The sequence below is a fragment of the Echiichthys vipera genome (genome assembly GCF_963691815.1).
Source record: "Echiichthys vipera genome assembly, chromosome: 10".
In the NCBI taxonomy this organism is placed as follows: Eukaryota; Metazoa; Chordata; class Actinopteri; order Perciformes; family Trachinidae; genus Echiichthys; species Echiichthys vipera.
Genome location: NC_139835.1, coordinates 20,124,997 through 20,145,391, shown reverse-complemented (window position 1 = coordinate 20,145,391; position 20,395 = coordinate 20,124,997). Strand labels below are relative to the sequence as shown.

Genomic DNA, 20,395 nt, shown 5'->3' with positions numbered 1-20,395 from the left:
AAGCAGCATCATTGAAAAAAAGGTATTTCACCTGAAGTGTCCATGTCCAAGATACTGAACCCTTGAGCGGCATATCAGTTTAACAAAGCGTGCAGAAGAGATGAGTGTAACACGGGATAGCAGTGTCTTGTAATGTGTAATATTGGCTACTGTTTTCCCTAAAGGACACATTGTTAAAGGACACTGAGGAGCTGTTGTGTGGCAAGACTGCACAGAAAGATGGAAGAGAACGTAGAGGAGGGGGGGCTGGCATCACAGATGTGTGTAAGAGTATAAATTTGGCCTTTGGTGCTTCTTGAAAGGGCAAACAGAAAAATACACTAGCATTGTCCCTTTTCCCATACTAAAAATGACCTTAGAATAAGCCTCGTGGGAAAGAGGATAAATGTGAATTTGTGCCAATCCCTCAGCAGACTATTGTTGTTACAGCACAGCTGTTATGGTCTATAGACATTACAGTTACGTAACCTCTCTCCGCCTCTCTGTCCCCACATGAGATACAGCTGTTGTCCCTGTTAGCAGAATGAGGAAGAAGAAGGTTGTCTTTTTTCTTTCTTTCTTTCATTTTTTCTTGGTGACAGCCTCCAAACAGTGCAGCCTCGTCAATGATGTGGTTTGCACGTTGAATGAGGTCACTAAGGCTTTTGTTAACTCAAAGCACTCAGTTGCTCTTTCCAATATGTAATGATCACATTTCTTGTCTCTGTCTAAAAATGGCACCTTATTTTTTATTTTTTTTGCATTTAATTGACATTGTTTTATGTATTTTGTTTTCTAAAGCTTCACAGCAAAAAAAGCTGAGGTTGAACTCAAATCTATATTTTAATCTCCCAGCAGTTCAAACTCCTGTATTATATACTATATATATATATATATATATATATATATATATATATATATATATATATATATATATATATATATATGCACATATGACTTCAGGGCAGCTTGCAACAATCAGCCTTGCCCTAGTTCAGGTACAGGCTGTACCTGACATTTGTGATTACAGGAAAAGGGCATCAGGAGTCAGTTGACATACATGGGCAACTCCCTGCATTTCATTTTTTCCATCAACAACCTACCATAAGGTTTGTTATTCTAAAAGCAAGTCAATTGATCAATTCTTGCAACATAGTAAAACTTAAAATGAGATTAAATCCAACACCTGGGGTGCCATTTGACAAGATGGGACTTGACAGGCAGGAGGTATTCTTACAGATGGGAGCTGCAGCTGGAGGCAGAGTGGGCAGGGACCGGGGATGCACTACTGCTCAGACGTGTGTAGCAGCACGGAAGGAACAGAGTGAGCTGTGCAGGTTTTGACAGGAAGGATGGGTTTGCCTCTGGAGTCCAATTAAAGTGTTGAAGTTTCATAAAGCAGTACATCCTAGGATTTGGTCAACAAGTCATTGGCAGGATGTGAGCCAATGCTTTGGCAGGATTTAGTCATACCAGTGTGGTGTAGCAGACAGTTGAAAGACAATAGCTACAAAAATACAGCATGTAAAGAAATTGTGTTGTTGCGCTTTATTTTGTATGAAGCGTGAGTTTTGTATTTTATTGAATAGCTTTGTATAACAGTTCAGTGCTACCTGCATGGCCATCTAACCACTGCCGTCTGCCAGGGCTACTGCACATGCTAATCCTTGAGGGTAACAGAGTTGGAGTTATTCAGCTCATGTCACAGAAAGGGCGTTAACAGGTCTTGGATTTGGATTTTAAACACCTTCCTGACCCTGTGCATCACTGTGATGCTCCCTGAAGTGCATAAACTGCCAAGTTCAGGTGTCAGATTTAAGAATGTCATTTTTTCCAAGCTTTAGGTCAGTTGAAACTCCACTATACTGGAACTAAAGGCAGATGCAACACCGACAAAGTGTTCCCATGCTGTCAGAGCTGGTTGAGGAAGAATTACTTTATTTATCCCGCACAGGGAAATTGAATTTTTTCACTCTTATTATTAATCATGTTACACACAGGCCCGAAATACACGCATGCACAATACATGCAATTAAGGAGAGATGTTAGAGCGAGGGGGCTGCCAGTGACCAGCACCCCGAGCAGTTGGGGGTTCAGTGCCTTGCTCAACAGCACCTTAGCAGTGCCCAGAAGATGAACTGGCACCTCTCCAGCCACTAGTCCACGCTCCATACATGGACTTGAACCAGCGACCCTACGGTTCACAGCCAAGTCACCTATGGACTGAGCTACTGCCGCCCCGATTATGAACAGTTTGTCATTTAAAGTGGCTCTTGTAGCCCAGGGTTAGTGGTATACAGTGCAAAGCCACAAGGAAACAGTCAAGTCAGTTTACTTTTTTTTATTTTGCATATTTAACAAACTTGTGCATTCCAGATTTTGTTACAAAAACACTGCTTGCCAAGTGAACATTCACAAGTGGCCAAAGAAGGGTTACAAATCATAAAGTGTAGGTCCCTCAGTTGTTTCACATCTGCTCTTAAACGCCACAGAGACGCATCCACAGCATAGGATGACCAGGAAGCCATGCAGTCATCAAGCCACACTTCCTTAATTGTACAGAGGGTTCACCAAGAAGTGCAAGTGGCGTGGTGGTTTTACAGACAGTGTTGTCAATTAGCAAGTACCTCGATTTGGAATACATGTTGGAATAGCTTGAAAAAAAGTCAAAGCTGGTGGACTGTACAATTCACAGGAGGACTGGTCCTCATTTCGCTGCCTTCTCCTGGTCAATGGCTGCAAGAGGAGGAAGCACAGTTTGCAATCATTAGTTCAAAAGATTCCCTACAGCATCTAAATTGAGGAACATTAGATTAAAGCACATACTTTCTTTGGTTGGCAGCGTGTTTTTCTCTTGAACCTCAGTCTTCTTCAGCTTGGACTTGTCGAAGCTTTCGACTGCTGAGACGTCTGGTTTATCATCCATATCTGCAAGTGCTCTAAACAAGACAAAGGAGGAGGGGGATAAAACATGTTCAATCTTACACACCTGGGCATGCAGACAGCTAGGTCAGAAATAACAGAGCTAGAAGGGATATTTAAATTGATCTGCCTCATGAAACAACGAGGGCTGACAGAGAGAAGGACCTCTCTGCAGAACACGCAGCATGTCAAACGCCTGACTTGAGACACGCTTTGTGTGAGTGAACGTGAGCAGCTGAGGAGCCACCGCCCTTTAATGCAATCTGGATGATCAGACTGCCTTCAGCTATAGCGATCCCCCAATTGAGCAATTAAACTGTCAAAGACAAAAGGCAGCACGTCCTGAACATTAGGTTTACCGTGACTGATTATGATCAAGTTACTGACAACATGCGGCATTTTAGTTTCACAGACTACATAACAGATACCACACGTTGTGCCCTCAAGTGGTTGTGTAGCATCTTTGTCTTAATTAGGCAAGACTTCCTGATTTAAGTCCTGCCGTTTTTTTAAACACACTACGCGCAGCTGACACTCATAATGAGCCCGGACACGAGAGACGACGGGATGAAAATGTGAAAAACGACAACAAAATAGTCACCAAATAACGCAACAGTAAAGCTAAAATAAGAGCAGGCTTAAAGACATAGGCGCATATGATGAACTAACCGCTCACCTGGTTCTGAGTCAGAGGAAGTAGAAGTCTCGTTGGCGCAGAAGCAGAGTGATGACTGCAGCTCAATCACTCTTTATATACTGCGCGGTATGCAAATGAGCATCTGACGTCACGGCCGCTCTATCTGAAGGCTGCTTTAGTACAAATGTTTTTTTTTTTTGTTTTGTTTTTTTTTGCTATAAGAGTGACAGGTATGTTTCAAAGGCAGCGTATAGTCTACCGTGCATTTATTTGAGGGGAAATAACCGATGAGTGCATCTGATAAGTCAGTCAGTTTCCCTAATGTCTTCACAGAAGGTTGTCTTTATTATCAAAGCGGGTCCAGGTGTTTGTTCCTGCCAAAAAGCGAACACAAATGTAGGCTGCAGAGTGATTTATGTGAGTGGGACAAGAGTCGGCTGGTTTAGTTTCCGCGTGCACAAAGCGCCCTGTCAAAACTGTGTGAGGGGCGACACCTTGCGGTCAAACAGTGATAACCAGGAAGGGTAGATGGGGACCTTATATTTATTTATTTTTTTTATTTTACTTATATAATTGATGATTTTTTTTATGTGCAAATCTCTGCATTTTTTTAAAAATTTAATTCAGACAAATTAGCAATAAATACTTTTTTTAATGACATAAATGCAGCACGTTTTTTCTTTCTTACAATAAAATTGCCATAAGCAAATGAAAAGCATTCAACAGAAGAGCTGTAAGGCTCACATGAATGTACAAGGCTTCTTTTGTGGGCTTAATTTTTCTAGTTTCTAAAAATGTGCTTGTTTAGCATGTGCCTGAAACACAACCTACACTACACAAGTTAAAACGTGTCTCAAAAAAGTCGGTCCTCATGTATAATAATTCATATTTGAATGACAATAACTAAGACATGCTTTACACCACACCATGCAAATCATCAAACATGCATTATACATATTTTATGGTTAAGGACGACATGACAGATTGAAACATTTGCATCTACAAATGGCACAGATTTTAAATGGATTGATTTATTTATATACTTTGATATTTGCACATTAATTGCAAGACATTCAGTATCAATGTAAATAAAAAAGAATGAAAGTACTTATTTGTCTTTTGTTAGGCCCCAGACAGAGTGATAAAAGTTGCGAAGAACCACGTCAGTGTTGATATAGAACAATATTAAAAAAACACATTTCAAAGTTTTAAGTCATTCCCAGACTGTTGTCATTGTTTCACTTGCTGGGGAAGTACTTTGAATAAGTCTTGCTGTACATCGACTCGTTGTCCACTCTGACCACATTCCTCAGGTTTTGCCAAAACCAGGGCTCTGCGGCAGCCGTTCTTGGCCACTCCACGACACTCTTCCCGCACAGCCTCCTCCTGAGGCGCAGGAAGTGAGAGTGCTGCAGGACAGGTTCCAGCATCAGCAGCACAATCACATCTACGTTTTCATCAAGCAGTCTTTGGTGGGCCAGATACATCGCCAGCTTGAAAACCCCAGTCTTAACGTAGCCCTCCGTTAAGACGAACAGGGTCTTGCGGCTGTACTGGATGCTCTGAGTGAGGTTGTCTACCAGTGGGACTCCAGGGGGCCAATCCCTCTCCTCCAGACAGAGAGGAAGATGCTTCTCTCCTTCCTCTTCCAGTTTCACTCGCAGATTCCTCATCACCCACTCAGAGACACGTGGATCTCCGGTGTCGTAAGTCACAAACACATTGTAAGCACCGTCTAGTGAGTTCAAGGGTCTGTATCCCTTTAGCTTAGCTTTCATATAGTGTAGGACATAGGAAGCATCCCAGTAAAATAAGTGAGCCACCGTTGCCACAAACATAAAAACAATAATAAAAGAATTTGTGAGAATGTAGATCATGAATGCCTGACTGTCATTTACACACTGGTTGATGTAAAAGTAGATGAGAACTCGACCCTTCTGGTCTGCTGGTGTGTCACATGTAACCATGGTGGTCAGTCTTGGGATCTTCACACCACTGTTTTCCATCCACAGAATGAAATCTAAGGAATCGCAGCTACACTGGAACGGGTTCCTCTGCAAGAATAAAGTCTGAATTTGAGATTCGGGTTTCGACGGGAAGGTGGATTGATTGATAATAGTCAGTTTATTGTTGCTTAGGTTAAGAGTTGTGAGGCCTTTTGCACCCTTCAGAAAACCATTGTCCAAGTGGAAAATGTGATTGTGACTCAGGTCAAGGAAAGTCAAATTGTGGCTAAAGTTTGTGGTTATACCTGTCACATTAGATAAGGAATTGCTGCTCAGGTCTAACATTTGAAGTTGATGGAAAAACTTGAGTTTGTCCCATGTAAAATCAGTAAGCCTGTTGTGACTTATGCGTAGTATGATGAGGTTACGTGGCAAATATTCACTAATATCACCTGGAATTTTTAAAATGCTATTGTAGGATATGTCTAATATTGTCAAATTAGTAAGATTAGTAAAAAGCCTTTTATATGAGCCGTCCTTTTCTTTCCAAAGTGTCCCGAGATTATTATGTGTAAACTGGAGCTCTGTTAATGATTTGCTACATATCTGTTTTGTTGTTAATCTGGAAATGGAGTTATGACTCATATTGAGCACCCTCAGAACAGGCAGATGTTTGGTAAAATCTAAATTATGCGTTACCCCGTATGCTTTAAAGTAGTGAGGATTGTTACTGAGGTCTAGCACTTGTAGCTTCTGTAGTTCTTTGAAGGCGTAGCTGTAGGCCAGGTCAATCTTATTGAATGACAGGTCCAGGTATGACAGATTTGGCAGTAAGGAGAACTCTGTTCCATTAGGTGCTGCTGAAAATCCATTTCCTGAGAGGTTGAGACACGCAATATCTCCATAGCCCCTAAATTGTTCTGGAGAAATGAAGAACAGATTATTTGAGCTGAGGATTAGGACTCGTCCGGAATCAAAGCACTCTTCCTTGATAAGGCCGTGTGACAGCTCATAATCAAAATCTTTCGGATGGGAATTCATGAGCGGCGAAATAGAAAGGTTCGACCTCTGATTGTATCCATAACTTAGATGTGGGGGGCTTTTCCCTGGAATGGGATACAGCCTGTTTTCTGCAAGGTATATCATTTTCAGGTGGAGGAATTTGTTGAATATGGTGGAATCAGAGTGAATAATGAAGTTAGTCCCCAAATTCAGTGCAGACAGATTTTTGAGCTCGTACAGAGGTCTGAGTGTGTCCGGTCCCATATTCTGAAAGACCAAACCCTCTAAATGCAAAGTTTTGAGTGACACAAGATTTGAAAAGTCTTTTGAGAGATTTACTGTCACGGGGTAGAGCTTGAGCGCAAAGTTGAAAGACAGATCAATTACTTCTAACCTTGGAAGATATCTTAGAAATGTTGCCTCTCCGGTAATTGTCTTCAATAGGAAGTTGAATGACAGTAACAATTTTTTAAGCTTGCTCAGCCTCTTAAACCAGGAGGGATTCAGGTGGTCTAGTGAGTTTCCTCCCATGCTCAGTGTCTCTAGCTGTGTAAGATTGTGAAGTGCATCAGGGTGGATAGCAATAGAACCATTTGGGCAAGGAACACAGGGAAATGGAGCATTTTGACATCTTGGACAGTTTCCCTCTATTTTCAGGACCTTTAAATTTTGTAACCCAATAAAATCGTCTTCAGATATGTGCTGTATGGCGTTCGAACCCAGGTATAACACACTTAATGATGGGGGTAATCCTTTAGGAACTTTAGTTAAGTTGTTAAAGGACAAGCCCAAAGACTGCAGCTTGATCATAGCTTTAAAACTGTCTTCCATAATTGTAACTGATTTATTACAAGGATTCCAGAAGTAGCAGTTTTTGGATAACCATAAATGTGTCACGTTTGTTAAGCCAGCAAGGCTCCTGTTATCCACCAACATAATCTGGTTAAGCTTCAACTCGAGGATTTCCACGCTCAGAGGGAGATTGGCGGGAATTTCTTTCAGATAATTTCCACTCAGTCTCAGCTCACGCAGTTTTGTCAGATTTTTAAAAGCATCCGCAGCAATGATCACTGCATTGTCCTTGTTTGCCCATCTGAGATTGAGCTGAGTCAGATTCAGCAGGTTAGAAAATGAATCAACTGAAATTTTCTCAATGTAATTTTCTGATAAGTCGAGCCCAGTTGCATTACTGGTGATCCCGTAAGGTACATGGTGCAGATGACGCCCTTTACAGTCAAACAGGACCTTAGAGGCATTGGGTGTGACATCACAAGGGAAACGCGGTGACATCCATGCAGGTTTACATGCGGCAGGTTGGATCTCATGATGGCAACACAGACAGAACAGCAACAATGGTATCCACCACGTGGCGGTCTGTAGATAAACAATAGATATAGTGAAACGCAGCAACTTAACTTATAGTCAGTAGATCATAAACATACTGTTTATATGAGGTATAATTAATGCAGCTAGCAAACCCTTTATCAGTGTCCATTTAGGCAGCTCACTGTGTTTTAGGACAGACATGGCAATTAGTGAACCTATTCTAATATCCTTATATGATAATATTGAAAACTGCTTTTCAGAATGGTATCCAGCAGGTGGCAGCACTCTAGTTTAAATATTATTCAAATGGCAATACAGGGCTTGGTATTTTGAATTCTGAATTCTGTTAACCCCCTAGTCACTATGTGACTTTTGTAATGGCTATGAATACTTAAAGCTACTGCTACCCCTACCCCCTTTGTTTACTTGCTTAGTATGCTCATGAAATCATGACTGTGTTATTGGATCCCATATATACTTAACAATTAAGTCAAGATAGCTTAATATTGCCGTTTGACATAACTTCACACTACAACAGATAATAAAAAAAGTCTATCCTAAGGAAAAACAGTAACATTTTCCCCAAACTACTGTATCTCTTTACTTTCTCTTTAATCACACACAAAGTCTATTCTATGTGCTCTTCTTGTGATAACTAATGAAATAACTAATGTAATATGTTTCTCTTCCATTCACTAAGCCTCCCCTGAAACCGTTTGAAGCCCTCCCGGAGAGGCTCACCTCCCACTTTGAAACCCTCTAATCTAAACAGTGTTGGCCATAACCATAAACTACTGGTCATACCAGACCAAGTAAGGCTGTAACAGCAGACCTCCTGCGTGTACTGAACTAAGCAAAGGGGTGTTGTCTTACATAATACAAATTCAACTTTTTTTATTATTAAGTAAGTTATCTATTCCACCAAAAGCTACACAGTTTCACTTTAGCATCAGTGTTTCCTTTCTGTAATTCAAAATAAGCATCTGTGGGTTTGAGCAATGTGTGGTTGCACATCATGAGTTTTTAATGTCTAGTAGAGCGATAGACTAAAAAGATATATTATAAAGTTTTTTGTGAGTAAACTTTAATGTATCATATTCACTCTAGAACGTTATTAAAATTACAGTTTTCAATAAGTCAAAGTTTTCAGTCAAAATAATTGCATACACAGTTAATCTGAATATTCTCTTCTTGATCACAGCGACACAACATAATTACAGAATATACATCTGAAGGATTATATATTACAGAAACATCCAATTAGAAAGAACATGCAGGTAAGTAAATTCATAGCAAACGCTGACGAAGAAAACTGAATAAAACATTTAGTTAACTTGCAGCAGGTACATACAGTATTATCTGATATACATAGAGCAAAGCTTTAAAAGGCATATACAAACTTGTATCGATAAAACTCACCATTGTGCATGTATTATATTGATTCCTTGTAATCCTTGAATAAAAAAAAGAGGTGACTCTCTGGCAATCTTTTTTTCAGGTTAAATTTGTAAAAATTGTGCCTATCTTGTGTGTCATGAAGTCACCACAAGTTCAAATATCCTACTGGCTATAATATTTGTATTCTTCTCCTTTAATATACAACACATAAAAAAAATGATGCACTGATGCTGAAGTCAAACAATAGCAACAAACTCATTAGTTCTCACAAAATGGCTCTGGGGCAGAAGTAGCATGTCAGTTGAAGAAGTGCATCTGTTTCATTTCCCTTTTTCATGATATGCTGGCAGTTTTGTTGCCGTGCCACTACTAGATAAAGTTTAAATTAGAATTCTGTGAAGATGGCAAAGAGTGGCAGCTAGTTCCTTATTGGCTGTTGAGGAATTTAAAAGTTGCACACAATTAGTCGTTCATATTACAACCATTTTCTTTTTATTACATTTAAATAGTGGGATGTTAGGACGCTGTAATTCATAAACAGAAGTACATCCAGAGTATTCTTACATTAAAGGAGGAACCACGACAGTTTATTGTTTCACAGTGTCTCTCTGAAGAGATTGTTGTATTGTTTGTGACTTTCAGTGGCTAAAACACTCCTCAGGCTGAACCAGAAGTACAGCTGGGCTTGAGGGTTTGTTGGCCACTCCATCACAGAGCGCCTATACAGTCTCTTCCTTAATCTCAGATACCTTGAATTGCAAGGCATTTTCTCCAAGAAGATCAGTACAATAACGTCATTTTTTTCATCCATTAGCCTTTGGTGGGCCATGTAGAAAGCTGTCTTGAAGTTGCCACTTTTGATATACTTGCTAGTGAGAATGAACACGGTCCTCTTGCTGTTGTGGATGCTCTGAGAGAGGTTGTCGATCAGAGGGCATCCAGGGATCCAGTCTCGTTCCTCTAGACACAGTGTCAGGCGGCGATCTCCGCAGTCCTCCAGATGACTGCACATTTCCTTCATCACCCACTCTGTCACCGCCAGATCCTCCTTGTCATATATCACAAAGGCATCATAGGTGGATGTCTGGGAGTACAGGCGGCCATAACCTTTGAGCTTTGCCCTGCAGAAGTGGTAAATGTACCAGACATCCCACAGGAAGAGATGGCTGGAGATTGACACGGTGAGGAAGCTGAGGACGAGGGAAGTCATGAGGGTGTAGAGGATGATTGACAGGTAGCTGTGCTGGCAGGCGAGCAGGTCCACTGAGATCACAGGATGACCTCTTTGGGCGCCTGGGCTAGCACAAGTAACATCCGTGGCCAGTCTGGGGATATTCACTTTTGTCCTGTTGAGCCATCTGATAAACCAAGTGGCATTGCAAGTGCAAAGGAATCTGTTTTTGTGCAGAAGCAGCGTATCCATTTTATCAACAACATCATCTGGAAAGCTAGATTCGGCAAAGTATTGTATGTGATTAAAGCTAAGATCCAGATATTTTAAGTTGTAGGCATCCTGGAGGAATTCTGGCGTGAGTTTAAGGATTTGGTTTTTATGTAAAAGGAGCTTCTTGAGAGTTTTGGTACAGACTGACAGCATGGGTGGAACAGTAGTTAAGCTGTTCCCACTGAGATCTAAGACTTCAAGAGAAGGTAGAAGTTGTAGTTTCTCCCAATCAAATGAATTATCTTTTAGTTTGTTGTTTTTGATGTAGAGCTCAGACAGTCTGTCTGGCAGGCCACCGAACACTTGCGGTGGAATGAAATTGAGGTTGTTATGAGAGATGTCAAGGACAGTCAAACTAATTAATTTCTTGAAATAATTGACATACCTGATGTCCCCATCCCTCCACAACATATCTAACCGGTTATCTATGAACTCTAACCTCTCTAGAGATTGACTCTCCAGCTCCGTGTTAGTGGAAGTAGAGATCTTGTTGTGGTTCATGAGCAATATCTTGAGATTTTTCAAATTTCTAGTGAAGTTAAGCATGTGAGTCAAGCCCTCTGACTCAAAGTAATGGTTGTTGTTACTTATATCTAAAACCACCAGATTTTTCAGCTCTTGAAATGCAGTGGAGTAGAGCAGGTCCAGGCGATTTGAGGAGAAGTCTAGATATTGTAATTTAGTCAGATAGCTAAATTCAGAGCCATTCAGACTTTGGCTCATTGCATTTCCAGACAAATTGAGGCACCTCAGCTCTCTGAGATTTAAAAATCTTGAATGCAAGAAGAATATGTTGTTTCTGCTCACATCAAGGGTTTTGCCGAACTCACTGCATTTCTTCTTGACAAAGGAGGTGACAGTTCCAAGTTCTTTATCTTTGTATTTGCAGCTGCGTGCATATTCATCATATCTGAAGTAATGAATCTCTCTCACTTCCTTACTTTGGTACTGAGCTGCAGCTGACATGGGAGACCAGTACAGGGGCTCTCCCCCAGAGAAACCGACAGCATCTTGGCCGTCAGAGGGGGAAGATATTTTGTTGTCAGACAGACTGATTATTTTAAAGCTTTTCAATTCCATCAGAATGCTAAGGTTTGTCATTTTGATAAAGTTTGTGCCCAGATCTAGAACCTCCAACTTTGTGAGAGTTTTTAAAGGAGCAATGCTCTCTGACCTCAGCTGCTGAAACACATAGCCCTTCAGTCTGAGAACTCGGAGGGATTTGAGGGAAGAGAAACTGCAGCTCAGTCTCAGTGTTTCTGGGTACCTCTGAAGCTCATAGTTAAATGAAAGGTCCAGTTCTTCCAGTTTGCCGAGGAAATGCGGGAAGTCTGTGACTCCTATCTGTTTTGCTAAAAAGTTTGACGAGAGATCAAGCACTCTCAGCTCTGTTGTGCTGGCAAACCACTCAGGCTGCACGCATGTCAAAGAGTTACTCCGCATTCGCAACGTCTTTAGTTTGGTCAACATTTTAAAAGCTGAAATGCTGATTTTGAGCGGGGAATCATTTGGGCACGGGTTGCATGGGAAAGGAGAGTTGTAACATCGAGGACAGTTTCCGCTAATGTCCAGAATCTCAAGGTTAGTTAAGTTTTTGAAATCCTCATCAGTGACTTCTTGAATATTGTTGTTATAGAGATACAACTCCTTCAGACTAGTGGGTAGTTGATGTGGAATAAATGATAAGTTGTTTGACTTGAGACATAACAATGTTAAATTACTAAGCTGTAAAAATGCACCATCCTCTATAACATAGGAAACATTACATGGGTTACGGTAATAACAGTTTTGACTGAGGTAAAGCATCTGAATATTTCTAATCTCAGAGAGGTTTGCTTTTGAAATATAATAAATGTGATTCACTTCCAAACTCAGCAGGATCAAGTTTGGAGGGAGGCCTTTAGGTATACTGTAGAGCTGATTGCCGTCTAGATACAGTGCTCGCAGGTTCCTCAGGCTGGTAAAGGTGTTTTCCTCTATTACCACACTCTTAGTGCACATGCGATCCTTGGGTCCGATTTTAATGGGCACACAGTTGCACCTCATGTCGATCTCAGTCAGGTTCTCCAGACCGTGAAAGGAGGTGGAGTTTAAAAGAGGAATATGGTTGATGGTGAGCGTCAGATTGGTAGTGTCTCTGGGGATGCCATGGGGAATATCTTTAAGGCTTCTCTCAGTGCAGTCCACTGTCACCTCGCTCCCGTTGATGTCCTCTCTGACGTCACACGGCAGAGTTTTGGGGTAAGAAACTCTAGCTGTCGATATGGCGAGACAACACCACAGGCACAGTAGTGCCACACATATCTGTACAGAAACACAGGCAATTCACTGAAAAATGTTTGTAGGTGGAAAGGTGATAATACAGTTACATTACTGAGAAAACCCACAAAATGCAAGGATCACATCAACCAACATATCCAGTAAGGTATGTACACATACTGTATGCTACCTCATAATACATTTAGGAACTGTTACAAGCTAGTGTTTCATTTTCACCTCTCCATGCAGCTTACAGCCCTCCTGATCAAAGCCAACCTGTCATTTTACTACTTATAAATACAATATTAATACAGTACTAATACAGTACATGAAAACAAAGATAAATGATACTTACCAGGTGGAAGAACATTGTTCATACGGGAGATTTATAAGCGATCGTCCGATGAGTTCTGTTGAGGTCGAGTACTAAAAGAAGTGTAACACTGATGATCAGCTCTCAGGGGATGAGATGAAAGTAACAGGTGGCTGGGTTATGCCATTGTGTATCATTAGCCAGCATCACTTCCCTATTGTCACAATAGCACACACATTTCAATCTTCCACCTTTTATAATGTGTGTTTACAAACTGATCATGTTTTAATAAAATGGCGTAGATGTGTAGATTACTATGAAGAAGTGTCCTTTTTGAATAGAAGGGTCAAGGATGATATCTCTTTCTTAATGTACAGTATAACAGCACAGCTGGAGAATCTGTGGGTTATTCAGTGGCCACTAAAAGCTGAAAGACTTTCATTTCTTATTATCCTGCAGGGGAAAGTGAAACCTACACTTGGGTTTTAGGTTTACCACCTCACATGGTAAACATGCTATTTTGGTACCAGGCAGAATCTTCTTCCTTCATCTTTGGTGATTCTGCGGCTGTACAGCTGAGTAACTCTGGCCAGGCAGTATGTGTGTATGTATGTCCCTTAAACCCAATGCAGGAATAGACACTGATCAATTTGATTTAATCATGATTACAAAGTGGCTTTTTAGCCTTGCTAGTGGCAGGGTTCTACAGATGGTAATGTCGGTCAGTCTGTCAGTCCACCACTTTGGTCCAGACGGAAGCTCCTAAACACCTACAGGATGGATGGCACCGAAAACGTGTACAGAAATTTGTGGTCCCAGTAGGATGAATTATAATGACTTTGGCGACTGTCTAACCTTTTCATCCCACACCATCATCAGGTCAAAATTTTTATCCAATGCTTTGATTTAGGATTAGGCTCATCTTTACTTTGTGGCTTGTGCCAACTAGCTAATGTAAGCATGCTAACAACTTGAACTTGATGGTAAACATTAGCGATGGGTACTGAACTTTGCTACATTTAGGTTCCAACCAAATTGCCTCCATGGTATCGATGATTGAAAAACGCCTTGTCACTCTGTACTAAATTTCAATAACTAAGGAGTAAATCTCATCAGCGTCAGTGAGGGAATAAGCATGCAGCATGCACGTACCAAGATCTAATAAAACTGGTGATTGGTCGTCTAACATTACACGTTGTAGAGGCAGCCCTGGTAACCAACAGCTCGTTAGCATGCTGACATTAGTATTTAGCTCAAAGTACAGCCTCACAGAACTCCTAGCAAAGGTGCAGACTCTGAGCAACATGTGCATGAGCTACTCATATGTAACAGTATGCAAACACTCTTCCGCCCCGTAAGGGAAATGGGCCATCATCATTATTAATGCAAAAAGTCTTACCACCACTCAGGCTTGAGTATGTGGTAGAAAAATAAATATATATATATATAAATATATATATAGTTATAAGACTAAACATGGTTCAGGCTCATTTTCTGTATGAATTATGCAATTTCAGGGGCAAACTTTTGAAACTAGAGAGGCCATTCTGTTTTTTTGTTTTTAATGCTTCAGAGATCAACTGAAAAGAGAATTAAAGATCATGAATTTGCATGTAACACTGCACCATACTCATGCTAATTAAAAGACAAAGAAAAATAATTTGAGAAGACTTTTTTTAAAGTTTTAATCTTTTTAATGATGTTGACAAAAAATAACAGTAAAGTACTCAGTGTTCATGTGTAAAGTATTCATTAAATTAAGGTGAATCCAGCAAATGTAAAAGTCATATGCGTTACTTGATTGATCACGTCTTGTCCTGTGCAATGATTTGTCTAGAGCTGTATATAGTGTATGCATTTCTTCAACATAATATATATTCTTACAATATATAAACAACGTACTTATAAGATTGCAATAATCTACATGTTAAACCCCTAATATAACCAATAAATCATTAAAACAATCCCTATTAGATAATATCAGATAATATACTTGAGAGGAGGGTCATATGCTTATTTATAGAGGCCTACATATAATCTATTTAAAACTTTAATGATTCATATAATTTCATTTTTACTTTACATAATAAAATATTGTATACACAAGGCAAGTTTTTTTTCACAGCAGTTCACATTGGTTGTTAAACCCATGTCTCTTATGTATGGCTTCAAAAATCAATAGTTAGGACAAAATAACAACAGTTTATTTGTTGAGCAGTGTTTTCAGTGATTGAGTCAGTGCGTTTATAATAGCAGACATGGTGGCAGAGTGATGTGTCAATGCATTCACACTTTGGTCACTGGGGGAGCGCCCCGAAGCTGACTCAGCAGCTTTCAGCAGCCACACATAGTTCATGACGACCGCATCCACCTTGGCTACCACCTCACGCCGCTCGCTCTCGGTGCTCAGGCCTTCCACGAGTGACATGCAGGCTTGCGTTAGGCAGCAGAGTGTGTGGAAGCTGTGCGTCAGAGTGAGCAGTAGCTCCTCTGGGCTGCTGTACTCTACACCCATCTGACTGCAGGCGCTGCTCAGCACTTTGGCCTGCATGAAAAGCAGCTGGGAGAATGTATCCGTGTCAGCCTCGTTGACCTCAGATTTCTCGCCTCTGGGCGAATGGCCGACGCTGGAACGCAACACGCCAACCATCTCTAAGGCATCCTTACGTGCAAGTGCGAACCCTGTGTGAAGGCTGTAGGTTTTTCCCTTCATTGAGTTTACACGAGCTAGCCTTGCTTTGAGGCTCAAGTCATTCGTAGCTGCAGCCCTGTTACTCTGCTCAGCTTTACGGTCAGCTGAGTTTTCCTTGCGATTGAAAGAAACTGAGCGGAAAGAGAACAGAGGATGTGAGGGCATCTCTCCGTCTTCATCATCACCTTCAGTGTTTTTCTTTCTCCGCAGGAAGCAGCGACTGAACGTCCCACGGCACTTCCACGTACCCGCATCTAGACTCGGTACTGCTGACCCTGGCAGCAGCAGAGAGGCTCCTCTTAGCAGCCCTCTACTAGAAGAATTAGAGGGGACTAAACCCTGGGACAAGCTCTTGGGCAAGGTTTTTGCAGAGAATTCCCTCTGTATTTTGGGGGGATCTTGAGACTGTAAATTCTGACCACCACTACTCCTTGTAAGTGTGGCTCTGGTCTTCTCTAACAGCGTTTCTAAGCTCCTGGAACCTGGCATCACGGTACTCCAGCTCCTTCTGAGCATCCGATCCCTGCGTGGCTTCCTGAGGCTGCTTGTTTTATGGTCACATGAACATTCGTTTGAGGGGAAAGCCAGGGCGTGTGGGTCGGGCTCGGGGCTGGCCTGTGTTCGCCCGCTGGGCTCTGTGCTACTTCTTAATGATGATGGTGACGTGGATGTGGTGGTGGTGGTGGTAGTGGTGGTGGTACTGGTCTCATTACAGAGAGCTAAAGATGACTCTTCTTCAACCTTCTTCAGCTGTGTGCAAGCTACACTAGGGGTAGTAGGAAAACAAAGAGAACTGTTAAGCATCTCCCTGACAGCACACATTCATCTGCAATAAACTGTTTCACACAAGTTAATAATCATAACACTTATACGTACATGTACTTTTTCTTATAGAAATGAAGACATGCATCTTTCCCTGAATTTTCATATTCAAAAAAAGGGCAGATAATTATCGTATTTGTACGACAGAATATGAACATTCTTCCAGTTGTGTTGTGTTATTTGATTTTGTAAAGGTAGGCTATTACAAATACTGTCAAATATTTGGGCACATCCCCCCTTCCACACATTAGCTTGCTTTAAAACGACAACGATGTGGGTAGATTTCTAGGCGTGTCAAAAAGCTGTTTAAATGTCTTTTGTGAAATTTCACATTTACGTCTATTTGTTCTTTCTTATGTGCGATAACTTTCCTCAAAATACGCCTCTAGTATGATAGTTTAACATTTAACATCTGGCAACCCTGGCAGGAATATATTTGTTGTGGTTTGTAGTGGTTCCCAATGTTTTTTAGCTTGTTACCCCTTAAAAAATCAATATGTACTTGCGAAGAGGTGAAGGTATTTTAATATTTTCAAGAAAAATTCAAAGCAAATGAAAATAATTGTGCGCAATAGAAATGTGATACAGCTAACATGCTAAACCAAAAAAAAAACATAGTAAGAATTATACTTTATTCACATCAGAATGTTAGGATTATCATAGTGAGAATTTGAGCTTCAACAGTACAGCCTCACAGAGCTGCCCGCTTGGCTCTGTCTTGTTTTTTTAAGTAAAACATATTGATGGCGGATGCCATGAGCTGATTGAGAAAATGTTGTGATTTGTGAGTGACTATAGTAAATGCCCCCTTTTGTTCCTTTCATGCTCTTAGACACAAATAAGACAGAGCACCCTCCTGTTTAGTTTTACCTGTGGTTTCTTTTATTTTGGGCATTCGGTGACTGCCATCCCGTGTAATCCCAAACCCAGGCTCAGCACTGGTAGCTGCATGGATCTTCCTCAGTAGGGTGGGGTCCATGGGATGACCGACCCTCCCTTGCCCCGGGGGCCCATAAGCTTTCTCCTCTGCAGTTACGTAACTCAGCCCCTTGAGCGAGGACTCTGACAGTACATGCATATTTTCTGTGGCACAAAGAGGAGAATCCATGGGGGTGACACAGCTGCTGCTGCCTGTGCTACAACCGGCATCTATAGAGGAACATTGTGAGCTCTGGAGAGAATGAACCCCTTCACTCTGTATCGACGACATGCGCTTGCTCACGTGGTATTCGTATAACCGCGTGACGTCTTGCTCTGATGTCGGAATCTTAATTTGTTGCTGCTCATTGACTTGTGAAGCGGCATCATCTTCTGCAAGGATCGGCCCTTTGGACGGAGAGTGGAGATGAGTATTTAACTGCTGGCTTCTTTCATCTGAGTCATGTTTCTCTCTCTTTACTGTCAACATGTCTGCGTGGGAGGCCTGTGACTCATTCACACATTCTGGAGAGAAATTTTCTGCCATTTTGTTTCCGGGCGTTCTCTGTTGCCATTTTTGATGCCTCTCTTTCAAGTGAGTTCTCCCCAGGTCGAGTTGATTCATGTAGTAGGAATCTCTCACAGTGAACGCATTATACTTCCCAACAAGATGAGGAGGCTCCTCTCTAGGTGAGTCGTGAGAAGTCATGTGAGATCTGTCAGAGGATTCAGAGATATCTCCTGGGATTTTGCTCTCTGCCTCCCTCTGTTTTCCTCTCTGCCTGCTCATTACTGGGCCCATGTGCATCTTAGTGAAGTACTCACTGACTGATTTTATTTCCATTGTCTCTGGCTCCATCTCACCACCATCAGAGTGAAACATCTGTGAGGAGGTGACAGCAGATGATTTCGCCTCCTCATCCTGATGCCCTTGGGGGTTGTACTGCATAGCTCCCGCGCAACCATCAGTGGGTGCAGTGGCCTCTGCCTTTTCTTCGTTCACAGCCTGGTATCCTTCTGTCATGGCTACATGCATCCTCGGGTGGTTCTCCAAGTGTCTTTGAGCGGTAGCCAGCTCAGAGCTCTCCGTCATCTCGGAGGAATTTGTCTCGTTGCCAGAATCTGAGGACTCAGGACTAAATGCTCGTGATATTTCTACACCTGTGTACCAAAGAAAGACAAAAGCTTCATTAACAACTCAATTTAAGGCACGAGAAATATAACAGATTAGTGAATGAGTCAAATACAGTTTATGATGACAGTGTAATGCAGCATGTAGGGGAGAAAAGGACTGAATAATGACTTTGGAATGACACCGTCAATAATAAATATAAATCAATATATAATAACCACTTAAAATTCTGATCAAATTACGGCATCAAGAAAATTTTGATAAAGAACAGTCAAAGGCTTAAAATTAGCGGGCTATGGGTGGCTATTTAAAAATGATTTGTTTTCATTAGCAACAAACATCTCACATTGTGCAGTGTGCAATGATCAAACAAAATGATCCACAAAACAACACATCTTGACAAAATAAATGATAGTGTAATGAACAAATGCATGAAAAATGAAAAAATACTCACACAAATGGAAACATAGGACAAAATGGGCTTTATTGAAAAAAAAATCAGCAACAATGACAAATCAAAAGTGAATGGCTGGAACATGTGTGGTGTTAATGGATGAACGTTACAATAGTGTAAGGAGAACCTGTGCTACTCTCTGACTGAGCCGGACTCTGTTCCTCAGACGCAGCCAGGGCCTCGAGTGCCTGTAAGGTGGAAACCACTGCATCGTTTAGAGGCTCCACTTGGCCCTCTGCTCCGAGGGCTGGCACTGAATCTATGAGAGATACTGGGATATCATTGCAGGCCCCCTGAGCCCGTGTGCCAGCCCCGTGCTGCTGCTCCTCCTCATCAGAGCTGTCCCTGAAGCCGGGAGGAGGAGCAGCGATGGCCAGGTTAAGAGAGTGCAGCAGTACGTCATTGTCCTCTTCGTCATTGCCCTCCGGTGGGGGAGGTAAGGAGGTCAAGTCAATGATGTCATCACTGGACCCTGACAGCGAGAGTAACATAGGCTTGTCAATGTCACTCATCATCATGTCCTCCTCGCAGCTGACGTCATCCTCATCCTCTGCGTCGTCTGTTGTCTCTGCATAGCAGATATCGTGCAGCAGCGGCTCCTCGATGCATTCAGCTGGACCAAAGATTTTTGTGGAGTAATGATACCCATCCCCGTCTTCTATGGCATCCATCATCTTATAGTCCTCCTCGAGGCGCCTATACATGTGGCTGTGATTATCTAGAATCTCTGGGCTCTCATCCATCAGTCTCTGGTAGCCCAGGTTTTGGGGGTTTATGCTGTCTAATGGAGGATCACCAAATATGAATGAGACCTTTGCACTCCTGGAAGAGTCTTGGGGTTTGGGCCTGGGAACATTGAGGTAAGTTTGGGAGCAAGGGATTCTGCAGCACTCTGCTCTCTCTGCCACGTGCATTGAGTGCTGGGGCTGGTGCATCTCAGTTATGTAGACTGGTTGGCCATCATATCTCCCGTGCTCGAGGTATTCACACTCCTGGTCAGAATAGTCTTGGCTGCATCTCTGGTTGTTTCTGTCTTCACATCCTTTATGGGGTGTGCTGTATGTGCACTCGATGGCCTGGTAGGTCTGCTTTACTCTTGTTGCATGGCCTGCAAAGAGGAACCAAAAGATGAAACAGGTCTATTTTAACAC

General features: G+C 41.8%; 4 protein-coding genes across 4 annotated transcripts in view; all 4 read right to left on the bottom strand.

Annotated features, from left to right (window-relative positions):
- Positions 1-2,305: 2,305 nt before the first annotated feature.
- Positions 2,306-3,700, bottom strand: tmsb4x (thymosin beta 4 X-linked). Its single transcript, XM_083921892.1, has 3 exons — positions 3,578-3,700; positions 2,806-2,918; positions 2,306-2,715 (listed from the first exon to the last, which is right to left on the bottom strand). The coding sequence occupies exons 2-3, from the start codon at positions 2,903-2,905 to the stop codon at positions 2,687-2,689; spliced, it is 129 nt and encodes a 42-aa protein (XP_083778018.1). The 5' UTR covers positions 2,906-2,918; positions 3,578-3,700; the 3' UTR covers positions 2,306-2,686.
- Positions 3,701-4,776: 1,076 nt separating this feature from the next.
- On the bottom strand, positions 4,777-9,422 carry tlr8a (toll-like receptor 8a; the record flags this gene model as incomplete). Its single annotated transcript, XM_083922090.1, has 2 exons — positions 9,232-9,422; positions 4,777-7,860 (listed from the first exon to the last, which is right to left on the bottom strand). Exons 1-2 carry the CDS (start codon positions 9,232-9,234, stop codon positions 4,777-4,779), a joined length of 3,087 nt encoding a protein of 1,028 aa, XP_083778216.1. The 5' UTR covers positions 9,235-9,422.
- A 383-nt stretch (positions 9,423-9,805) lies between these two features.
- Positions 9,806-13,423, bottom strand: LOC310952437 (toll-like receptor 7; the record flags this gene model as incomplete). The annotated part of the gene is given in 5 exon segments (XM_083921049.1): positions 9,806-12,958; positions 13,269-13,286; positions 13,289-13,336; positions 13,338-13,370; positions 13,373-13,423. Coding segments are annotated over 5 exon segments (3,303 nt in total).
- Positions 13,424-15,429: 2,006 nt separating this feature from the next.
- The window catches only part of LOC310952888 (FERM and PDZ domain-containing protein 4-like), a gene marked incomplete at both ends in the record, with an annotated part of 28,477 nt that continues 23,511 nt past the window's right edge, over positions 15,430-20,395 (bottom strand). The window contains 3 exons of the mRNA XM_083921723.1: positions 15,430-16,679; positions 17,611-18,819; positions 19,372-20,352. Coding sequence (XP_083777849.1) covers positions 15,430-16,679; positions 17,611-18,819; positions 19,372-20,352 — 3,440 coding nt within the window. The remainder of the gene's footprint in view (positions 16,680-17,610; positions 18,820-19,371; positions 20,353-20,395) is intronic.

Excerpts from the sequence above, each read along its gene's own strand:
- tmsb4x (XM_083921892.1), bottom strand. The coding sequence starts at position 2,905 with ATGGATGATAAACCAGACGTCTCAGCAGTCGAAAGCTTCGACAAGTCC. Across the intron at positions 2,716-2,805 it reads CACGCTGCCAACCAAAGAAA|CCATTGACCAGGAGAAGGCA; the intron begins GTATGTGCTTTA and ends CTCCTCTTGCAG.